Genomic DNA, 11064 nt, shown 5'->3' on the forward strand with positions numbered 1-11064 from the left:
CTATTACCCAGGCTGAAGAGCAATGGTGCAGTCTTGGCTCACTGCAACCTCCACCTCCCAGGTTCAAGCGATTCTCCTGCCTCAGCGTCCCGAGTAGCTGGGATTACAGGAGTGTACCACCACGCTCAGCTGATTTTGTATTTTTAGTAGAGACAGTGTTTAACCACGTTGGTCAGGCTGGTCTTGAACTCCCGACCTCAGGTGATCCACCTGCCTTGGCCTCCTAAAGTGCTGCAATTACAGATGTGACCCACTGCACCCGGCCAAGTATCTTTAAACATGTAAAGAAATCAGAGAAACCATCTGTTGCTAATTAAATTAGAAAAAACAGATTTTTAATGCTGTATTACTATTCAGTGTTACTCAAACTAACATGAAATAAGCATCACCATACACTTCTAATGAGTACAGATAAACAAATACTTTCTGGAGAATCATTTGGAAATATGCATCAAACCTTTAAAAACACACATACCTAGTAATTCTAATAATTTCTATTGTAAGAAATAATTTGAAATACGTAACAATCCTTTGAAAGCTTATTTCTAAAAGTCTACTGTAATTAAGAAACAACCTATTAAGTTCAGCATTAAGGAAATGATCAAATTTATAATATATTAATAAAATATTATATCACCATTAAAAATGTATGAAACAGGGCCAGATGCAGTGGCTCATCCCTGTAATCCCAGCACTTCGGGAGGCCAAAGTGGATGGAGGGTTAGGAGTTCAAAACCAGCATGGCCAACATGGTTCAACCCTGTCTCTACCAAAAATACGAAAATTAGGCTGGGCGCGGTGGCTCACGCCTGTAATCCCAGCACTTTGGGAGACCGAGGCAGGTGGATCACAAGGTCAGGAGATCGAAACCCTGTCTCTATTAAAAATACAAAAAATTAGCCAGGCATGGTGGCACGCACCTGTAGTCTCAGCTACTGGGGAGGCTGACGCAGGAGAATCACTTGAACCCAGGAATCGGAGGTTGCAGTGAGCCGAGATCACGACACTGCACTCCAGCCTGGGCGATAGAGTGAGACTCCATCTCAAAAAAAAAAAAAAATTAACCAGTGTGGTGGCACGTGCCTGTAGTCCCAGCTACCTGGGAGGCTGAAGCAGGAGAATCGCTTGAACCCAGGAGGTGGAGGTTGCAGTAAGCCAAGACTGCCCCACTGTACTCCAGCCTGGGCAACAGAGAAAGAGTCTATCTCCAAAAAAAAAAAAAGCATGAAACAATCAAATACAAAATGTGAACCTGAATTTGGATCTTAGATCCAATCAACCAACCAATCAATAAAATAAGATAACAGACATCTTTGAGACAACTGGGAAAATCTGAACCGTATAATTAGATATTACGGAATTATTTAAGTGTGATAATGGTACTACGATTATACAGAATAATGTACTTATTTTTAGGGGATGAATGCTGAAGTATTTAAGGGGACATCACATTAAGGAGAAATCTGATGTCTGCAACATAGTTTTAAACAATTCATCCCCCCCAAAAAAGTACAACACACAGAACAAATGTATACTCTTCCATTTCTTCTGTGGGCTTAAACTTTTAAAATAAAAAATCTGTGGAATATGTTAAGTTTTAATTGTCATGGGAAAAATGTTCGTGTTTTTAAGCAAAACATCAGCAAACATATACTTTTACTTTCCACCTGATGTCAACCATATAAATCAAATGAACAAAAAAAGAGAGAAAAGATGCCAAAATGTTTACAGCAATTAGCCTCTGGATGGCAGGATTACAGATGCCATCTTCGCTTCCCTGCAACTTTCTATGCAATTAATATTTCATAAAAAGAGCGTTAGGCATAACTTTAATAAACATAAAAGAGGTGAAAATACAAATTTGCAAAGTTGGGAACCGTAACCCAAGCAAGTGAAAGAAGACTAAGTAAAGATTTTTACAAGAACTAAATAGAACATTATCTATATAACTGGAAGGACCAAATAAATGACCTTGGGAAACACAGGGAAAGAAAGTTCAAGAGCAAATATTGCAAATGGTAGAAAAGAAGCAATGAAGGACGACAGCACAAAACAACACACACACTTTGAGCTCTCCTTAGTTTCTTTTGGTGTTTTTACCTCATGTCCCTCATCTCTAAATGCTGGCAGGCTCCGTGAGACCTAGGACCTCTTTTCTAGCTGCATTCACCCACTTAATGACCTCATCCAGACTCATGGTTTAGAATATTATCTATCTGCTTATGAGTCTGCAATTTAAATCTCCAGCCTAGACTTTTCCCCCTGAGCTCCAGGCCTCTTTGTCCAATAACCTCTTCAACACATCCAACTGGCTGTTGAAAAGACAGCACAATGTTTCACATGTTTAAAACTGAACTTCCCCTGCTGCAGTCTTCTCCATCTTAACTGTCATTCCATTACTCTAGTTGCTCAAATCAAAAACTTGGAATCTGCCAGGCACAGTGGCATGTATCTGTAGTCCCAGCTACTCAAAGCAAAACAAACCTGGAATAATTATTACTTCCTTCTTGTCTCTCACACTCCACATCTGATCTATCTTTGAATCCTCTTTTCAAATACTCGGAATCTCACCATTCTTCATCTGCTTCAACCCTGGTCCAGCCACTATCACATTTTGCTAAATTATGTGAATAGTTTCCTGGTTGGTTTTCCTGCCTCTAGCCTTGTCCTCCTTTCAGTCTATTCTTAATTAAGCAGCCAGAGAGATTCTGTTAAAAATCTAAATCAGATCATGTCATTCCCTTGCTCAAAACCTTAAATGTCCTCCTATCTCACTAAAAATAAGAGCCAAATTCCTCACAATGCCTTACATAATCTGGTTCCCTTTTGACTTCTCTGACCTCTTCTCTCACTTCTCTTAGTCACTCCACTACAGCCACACTAACTTCCTTGCTATTGCTCACATATTCCAGGGACACTCATGCCTCAGGGTCTTTGCACTTGCCATTCTCCATGCACGGATCACACTTATCCCAGGTAACAACAAATACACTTACTCACTTTAGACTTTTTTTTTTTTTAAGATATGGTCTCACTCTGGCACCCAGGCTAGAGTACAGTGAAGCAATCACGGTTCACTACAGTCTCAACCTCCCAGGCTCAAGCGATCCTCCAACCTCAGCCTCCCATGTAGCTGGGATCACAGGCGCACACTACCATGCCTGGTTTACTCTGTATTTTTTGTAGAGACAGGGTCTCACTATGTTGTCCAGGCTGCTCTCAAACTCCTGGGCTCAAGAGATCCTCCTGCCTTGGCCTCACTTAGCTTTTTAATCAAATGTCCTATCAATGAAGCACTCCCTAGACACCCTATATAAACTTGCAACTCCTTTGTTGCTTCCTCTCTCCTTCCCTGCTATATTGATCTCTTCAGCCCTTATCAGCATCTAACATACTACATATGTTACTTATTTATCATATATTGCTATACCCTACATAAGAATGTAAGCTACATTACGGTCTAGGATTTTTATTTCTTCTGATCACTTTGTACCCCCAAAATCCAAGAACACCTGGCACACACAAAACACTCAATAGAAAGTACTTTGGGAGGTCGAGATGGGCAGATCATTTGAGGTCAGGAGTTCGAGACCAGCCTGGCCAACATGGTGAAACCCCGTCTCTACTAAAAATACAAAAATCAGCCAGGCATGGTGGCACTTGCCTGTAATCCCAGCTACTAGGGAGGCCGAGGGACTAGAATCACTTGAACCCAGGAGGTGGAGGTTGCAGTGAGCCGAGATAGCGCCACTGCACTCCAGCCTGGGCAACAAAGCAAGACTCCATCTCAAAAAACAAAACAGAAAATACTCAAAAAAATTTTGTAGAACCATTAGATGAATCAGAAAAAGATGAAATAATCCAGATTAAGACAAAAAACAGTATTGAAGTTAAACTTTTCTCCACTGTCTAAAGTTGATGGAAAGAGAAAACAGAGGTTTAAATATATTATTTAGAGGTATAAACGGAGCCAGTAGAAGAATTAAAATATTTATCATCAAAAATCGAGAAGGTGAAAACAAAAAAAAAAAATTGGGAGGGCCGCTGCGGTTGCTCACGCCTGTAATCCCAGCACTTTGGGAGGCCAAGCGGGGTGGATCACCTGAGGTCAGGAGTTCAAGATCTGCCTGACCAACATGGAGAAACCCCATCTCTACTAAAAATACAAAATTAGCCGGGCATGGTGGCACATGCCTGTAATCCCAGCTACCTGGAAGGCTGAGGCAGGAGAATCGCTTGAACCTGGGAAGCAGATGTTGCGGTGAGCCGAGATCATGCCATTGCACTCCTGCCTGGGCAACAAGAGCGAAACTCGGTCTTAAAACAAAACAAAACAAAAAAATTGGGAGGGTGTTGCTGAGTTATCCCATCTTTCATTATCAGAACTCAACTGTCTTAATCTGATAAAGCAAGAAACGACAATACAAAAGTATTACTTTACATATAAAACACATTTATAGTTTTACAATAGTATTAGAGGTAGGAAGATAACCTCCCAAAGAAGTAAAACCATAAACAGTTAAAGAGCGTTGCCTTTGTGAAAAGAGAGCAAGGGTAAGGAAGGACTCTCTGCTTTTCATTACAAGCCCTTTTTATTATACTTATTTATTTATTTATTTTTGAGGCAGGGTCTCACTATGCCGCCTAGGCTAGAGTGCAGTGGTGCGATCACGGCTCACTGCAACCTCTGCTTCCCAAGCTCAAGCGATCCTCCCACCTCAGCCTCCTGAGTAGCTGGAACCACAGATGTGTGCCACCATGCCCCAGCTAATTTTTTTGTATTTTTGGTAAAGACAGGATTTCACCATATTGCCCAGACTGGTCTCAAACTCCCGAGCTCAAGTGATCTACCTGCCTTGGCCTCCCAAAGTGCTGAAATCATAGGCCTGAGCCACTGCACCCAGCCTATAAGCCCTTTTTAAAGTAAATGACTTATATTATTCTGTTAAAAATATTTAACAGCTCTCACCAAAATTAAAAATTGCTCCATGAAAAACCCTATGAAGAGAAAGGACAGAGTGGGAGAAAATATTTGCAAAATACATATTCTACAAAACACTAGTATCTAGAATACATAAAGAACTCTCAAAACACAACAGTAAAAAAAAATCCAATTTGCCCAAAATGGGCAAAAAATATGAACAGACATTTCCCTCAAGAAAATGACAGGCAGCAAGTAAGCACGTGAAAAGATCCTCACCATCATTAGCCATTAGGGAAATGCAAATTGAAACAACAATGAGGTATCACTACAGACTTGTAACGGCTAAAATAAAAAATAGTGAAAACACCAAATGCCACTGAGGATGAAAAAAAATTAGATCGCTCATACATTGCTGGTGGGACTATAAAACAGTACGGCCACTCTAGAAAAGTTTGGCAGTTTCTTAAAAAAACAAACATGCAACTACCATGACCCAGCAATTGCAAATCTGGGCATTTATCCTAGAGAAATGAAGACTTACGTTCACAGAAAAACCTGTACATATGGCCGGGCGCAGTGACTCACACCTATAATCCCAGCACTTTGGGAGGCCGAGGCAGGCAGATCACCTGAGGTCAGGAGTTCAAGACCAGTCTGGTCAACATGGTAAAATCCCGTCTCTACTAAAAATACAAAAATTAGCCAGGCGTGGTGATGCACAGCTGTAGTCCCAGCTACTCGGGATGCTGAGGCTGAAGAATCACTTAAACCCGGGAGTAGACGTTGCGGTGAGCCGAGATTGCATTCCAGCCTGGGCGACAGAGCAAGACTCCACCTCAAAAAAAAAAAAAAAAAAGAAAAAAGAAAAGAAAAACCTGTTCATAAATGTTTATAACAGCTTCTTCATAGTAGTCAAAAACAAGAAAAAAAAACCCAGATGTCCTTCAATCGACGAATGGTTAAACAAACTGTGGTACATCCACGGCATGGAAGACTACTCAGCAATAAAAATCAACTACTGATACATGCAAACACATGGATGGATCTCCAAAAGTTATGCTGATTGAAAAAGCCAATCCCAGGGATGGGCATAGTGGCTCATACCTGTAATCCCTGCACTCTGGGAGGATGAGACAGGAGGATCGCTTGAGCCCAGGCGTTGGAGACCAGCCTGGGCAATACAGCAAAACCCCATCTCTATAAAAAGTTAAAAAATTAGTTGGGTGTGGTGGCATGTGCCTGTCGTCTCAGCTACTTGCGAGGCTGAGACGGGAGGATTGCTTGAGCCCAGGAGGTGGAGGCTGCACTAACCATGACCTTGCCACTGCACTCCAACCTAGGCAACAGAGTGAGGCTCTGCCTCAAAAAAAAAAAAAAGCCAATCACTAAAGGTTACAGACTGTATGATCCCATTTTACATAATATTTTGAAATGACATTTTACATATGAAGAATGGATTAATGGTTGCCAGGGGTATGGGTGCAAAAGAGGGAGGTAGGGGTAGCTATAAAAGGGCAACAATAGGCATCCTGGTGGTGTTAGAACTGTATCTTGACTGTAGTGGTGCATATACAAACTTACACAGGTGATAAAACTACGTAAAACTTAATACACACATGCGCACACACACACACACACACACACACACAAGTAAAACAGGAAATGTGAATAAATTTGGTGGATTTGGCCAGGCAAGGTGGCTCACACCTGTAATCCCAGCACTTTGGGAGACTGAGGCAAGTGGATCACTTGAGGTCAAGAGTTCAAGACCAGCCTGGCCAACATGGGGAAACCCCATCTCTACTAAAAACACAAACATTAGCCAGCAGTAGTGGTGGGCACCTGTAATCCCAGCTACTCAGGAGGCTGAGGCAAGAGAGTCGCTTGAACCTGGGAGGCAGAGGTTGCAGTGACCCAAGGTCACACCATTGCACTCCAGCCTGGGGAACAAGAGTGGGACTCCATCTTAAAAAAAAAAAAGGGTTTTGAAGGGATTTTATTCTTTTGGAATCAACTCCAAATTCTTTCCAGCTTCAAGCCTATGGACACACAGTTCATTCTGTCTGGAAAACTCCTCCTTGCATACTGCACATAGAAATCTGCAGCCCTTCAACTGTGCCCTCCAAAGCCCTTCAACTATGCCTATCAAATTCATATTTGTTGTTTGGATTGTATTCCACAAAGAGGTGCTCCCTTATCCTTCAGATATATATATATTTTCTCCTCTTTGTAATGATCACAGTGGTAATGGAATAGCTATTGATGTAATGACTCATTTAACATGTCTCTCCTATTAAATTATAAGCTCCTCAATGGCAAAAGCCCCTTTAAAGCACATGCCACAGTGCCTGCACATTTATTTAACATGAGAAGAAGTAGCATGAAACTTCTCAAAATAGCACTGCTTCATTCACAATGAGGGATGTGCATACTTCCTGTCCCCACTGGCTCAAACCAGGATGCTGAGCCACAAAAACATAGATAAGCCTGGCACGTGTTCCTAAAGAGGTACCATAAACTTAAATGCCCACAGAAATCAAAGCAAGGTAACACAGATGAGTGAAGCAGCTGGGTGTAAGAACAAAAGCACAAGCACTATGATAAACGACAAAAGAACACCTGGCCTCAGTGTCCAAGTACAATAGTGAATTTAGTGACTATGGCAAATCATAGCACTAATGCTCCATATAAGCAGAGGTTGACTGCTACTCGTAACTCCAGCCAACTGTTGCCAATAGAGACAAGAAATGCCAGAAGCTAGAAATCTAAGCTTTATGAGAAATTTCCCCATTTAAAAATTCTATCTCAAATATATTAACGTTTTACCACCTATGTAGGCCAAATAAAACACTTCTGCAGGCCACAATGAGCCCATCGGTTTGCAGGTTGTTCTATAGCATTTATTTTACTTGATTTGCGAGGAAAAAAAAATACGTACAAACAAACACAGAGGGTAAAATAAAACACACCTCCAAAAAAGCTTTTCGAGACAGGGTCTCATTCTGTCAACCAGGCTGGAGTGCAGTGGCACAATCATAGCTCACTGCAGCCTCAATCCTCCAGGCTCAAGTGATCCTTCTATCTCAGCCTCCTGAATAGGTGGGGCTACAGGCATGCACCACCATGCCCTGCTAATTTTTTTTAAATATTTTATTTTATTTTATTTTGAGACAGAGTCTCACTCCGTCGCCCAGGCTGGAGTGCAGAGGCGCGATCTTGGCTCACTGCAACCTCTGCTTCCCAAGTTCAAGTGATTCTCCTGCCTCAGCCCCCTGAGTGGCTGGTATTACAGGTACCCACCACCACACCCAGCTAATTTTTGTATTTTTAATAGACACTGGGTTTCATCATGTTGTCCAGACTGGTATCAAACTCTAACCTCGGGTGATCTGCCCACCTCAGTCTTCCGAAGTGCTGGGATTACAGGTGGGAGCTACCGTGCCCAGCCCTTTTTTTTTTCTCTTCTGTAGAGATAAGGTCTCACTAGGCTGCCCATGCTGATCTCAAACTCCTGGGCTCAAGTGATCCTCTTGCCTGAGCCTTCTAAAGTGCTGGGATTACAGGCATGAGCCACTGCGCCTAGCCAAAAACCATTTCATTTTAAGAAAAAACAATAGTCTTGGCCGGGCGCGGTGGCTCAAGCTTGTAATCCCAGCACTTTGGGAGGCCGAGACGGGCGGATCACGAGGTCAGGAGATCGAGACCATCCTGGCTAACACAGTGAAACCCCATCTCTGCTAAAAAATACAAAAAAAAAACTACCCGGACGAGGTGGCGGGCGCCTGTAGTCCCAGCTACTCGGGAGGCTAAGGCAGGAGAATGGCGTGAACCCGGGAGGCAGAGTTTGCAGTGAGCTGAGATCCGGCCACTGCACTCCAGCCTGGGCGACAGAGCGAGACTCCATCTCAAAAAAAAAAAAGAAAAAACAATAGACTTTAACCATCTCGAGCTAACATTCTCCTCTCTAACCACCTCTCCTTTCTACCACCCCAAAACTCCTGATGTTCTCTACATTCTCCTTGGACCTTAGAAGTATTGGGGCAGAAGACTGAGAAGCACTGACTAGTCAGAAAGAAAAAGGAGGCATTAGAGTCATAAGGACCAGGTTCAAAGCCCAGCTCTGTCACTTACTAGCAATGTACTCTAGAGCAAGTTATCTAATTCCTTTGCCCATCAATTTTCCCCTCTATAAGAAGGAAGTAATAACAATGTCTTCATTGTACAGCTGCTTTAAGAATAGGATTAAATAACATTATACTATATGCCAAATGTCCAATACAGGACCTAACACAGAGGATGAACTCAAAAAATAGATACTATAAAGACATGCATAAGACACGGTAAAAATTGAATCCTGTTTAGGGTATGAATTAAACATTCTAGATCTAAAACTGGTGGGTTACTTCAGTTGACAGATGGAAAACATGCCTGATAGTTCTGATAATACTCCTAAATTTTTTTTTTTTTTTCTGAGACACAGTCTCGCTCTGTCACTCAGGCTGAAGTACAGTGGCACAATCTCAGCTTACTGCAACCTCCACCTCCCGAGTTCAAGCGATTCTCCTGCCTCAGCCTCCTGAATAGCTGGGATTACAAGCATGCGCCACCAGGCCCAGCTAATTTTTGTGTTTTTAGTAGAGATGGGGTTTCACCATGTTGGCCAGGCTGGTCTCAAACTCCTGACCTCAAGTGATCCATTGGCCTTGGCCTCTCGAAGGGCTGGGATTACAGGCATGAGCCAGCGTGCCTGGCCCCTAAATACTTTTCAGTAATTTTTTTTCTACTAGGAGGAATGCTTATTTTGTTTCACATGCACAAGACAGATCATGATTTGAATAATGTAGGTATAAAAATTGTTATTACCGTCACGAAAGAGTTTCCAGCTATCAGTACTAATACAATACTGTCTAATACAACCCTCAAGTCCCACTTCCTAATCCACAAGAAAAAGATTTTATCCTTGGGATGAGGCAACAGGTACAGATAAAAGAATAAATTCGATAATACATTTAAATAAACCCCTTCAAACACTGTATACCTGCTTGTCCTGTTTGGCTGAGGTAACTGCTCAATGACCTGACTGATGGAACCACATGTGTCCAAGTTAGAAGAATCCACAGGGTCTGAAAAAAGTTACTGGATATCAGCACAAAAGACATTTACCACCAAACTTTAATACATAATCAGGAATACAGACAAAACCAATCTAATCAGTGACACTAGCACATCAACTTTTGAGTGACTACTATGCAGATACCCCAGTAGGCTTCCTTACATACATTCGGCACAACCACATAAAGTTTAAATTCACCCAGCTCCAACAAGAGCACCCAAAAAATGCAAAGGGGACCGATAGCTTTAAACATCTCACCTGAAACCTTGTTTTCTTTCAAATGTTCATTGAACCCACTATTACTGTCTCCTCGTTCTTCTCCAGCTGTTTGTTCAGGATTGGACACAACATCCTAGAAAATACACATACAAAATATCCCCATTATATATGAAATAGTTCAAAATGAAACCTACTGTGAACAATTTTTCCAATCAACTTTATTGAGAAGATAATGATCTTCTAAATACTTACGTTTGCTGGTTGTTTTTGGTTTTTTTAAAAAAATCTGCTCAATCATTTTCAAACAAGGTATCACTCACCAATACAGGATTTTCTTTGTGCGTCTGAAGATTAGGAAGGTGTCGAGATAGCATACTGAAGTGAGAACCAGAATCATCTTCTAGAACCTGGCTTTCAGGCTGAGAATCTTCAATTATCAGGCAAGGAGTATCTTGCTGAGAGAAATCTGAATCCAACTGACTTCCAGTAGGGTCCATCTGCTCCCCTGGAATGGAATAACAAAAGATCAGTTCCGTGTAACCTACTAGCCTTGCTCACGCAGTCTAAACCTAAATAATGGGGCGGAAGTACAAGAGCTGGGAAACGAGACCAGTTCAGGAATCCGACAATTAGAATATTATATTTATAATTGCTGCAAGCACTTTCCTATCATGCTTACCAAGCCCCCGTTCCTCGTTATTTACAATAAGCCTTCCTATTCCTCCCTCTCTCTTTTTCATCACCTTCTCGTAGACACCCTTTCCCCTCCTTCCTAACCTCTTCTCTCCCCGCCCCTTTTTCCACCCCC

At 42.0% G+C, this 11064-nt stretch overlaps 1 protein-coding gene across 4 annotated transcripts in view; it reads right to left on the reverse strand.

Moving 5' to 3' along the window:
- Window positions 1-11064, reverse strand: part of TP53BP1 (tumor protein p53 binding protein 1) — a 111605-nt gene that overhangs the window by 80822 nt on the left and 19719 nt on the right. For all 4 annotated transcript variants that reach the window (XM_011941144.1, XM_011941143.1, XM_011941142.1 and 1 more), the window contains exons 2-4: window positions 10577-10761; window positions 10296-10389; window positions 9963-10047 (exon numbers count right to left, since the gene is read on the reverse strand). In XM_011941144.1, coding sequence (XP_011796534.1) covers window positions 9963-10047; window positions 10296-10389; window positions 10577-10753 — 356 coding nt within the window. In that variant the 5' untranslated portion in view covers window positions 10754-10761. The remainder of the gene's footprint in view (window positions 1-9962; window positions 10048-10295; window positions 10390-10576; window positions 10762-11064) is intronic.

Source organism: Colobus angolensis, unplaced genomic scaffold (genome assembly GCF_000951035.1).
Source record: "Colobus angolensis palliatus isolate OR3802 unplaced genomic scaffold, Cang.pa_1.0 Scaffold199, whole genome shotgun sequence".
Classification (NCBI taxonomy): domain Eukaryota; kingdom Metazoa; phylum Chordata; class Mammalia; order Primates; family Cercopithecidae; genus Colobus; species Colobus angolensis.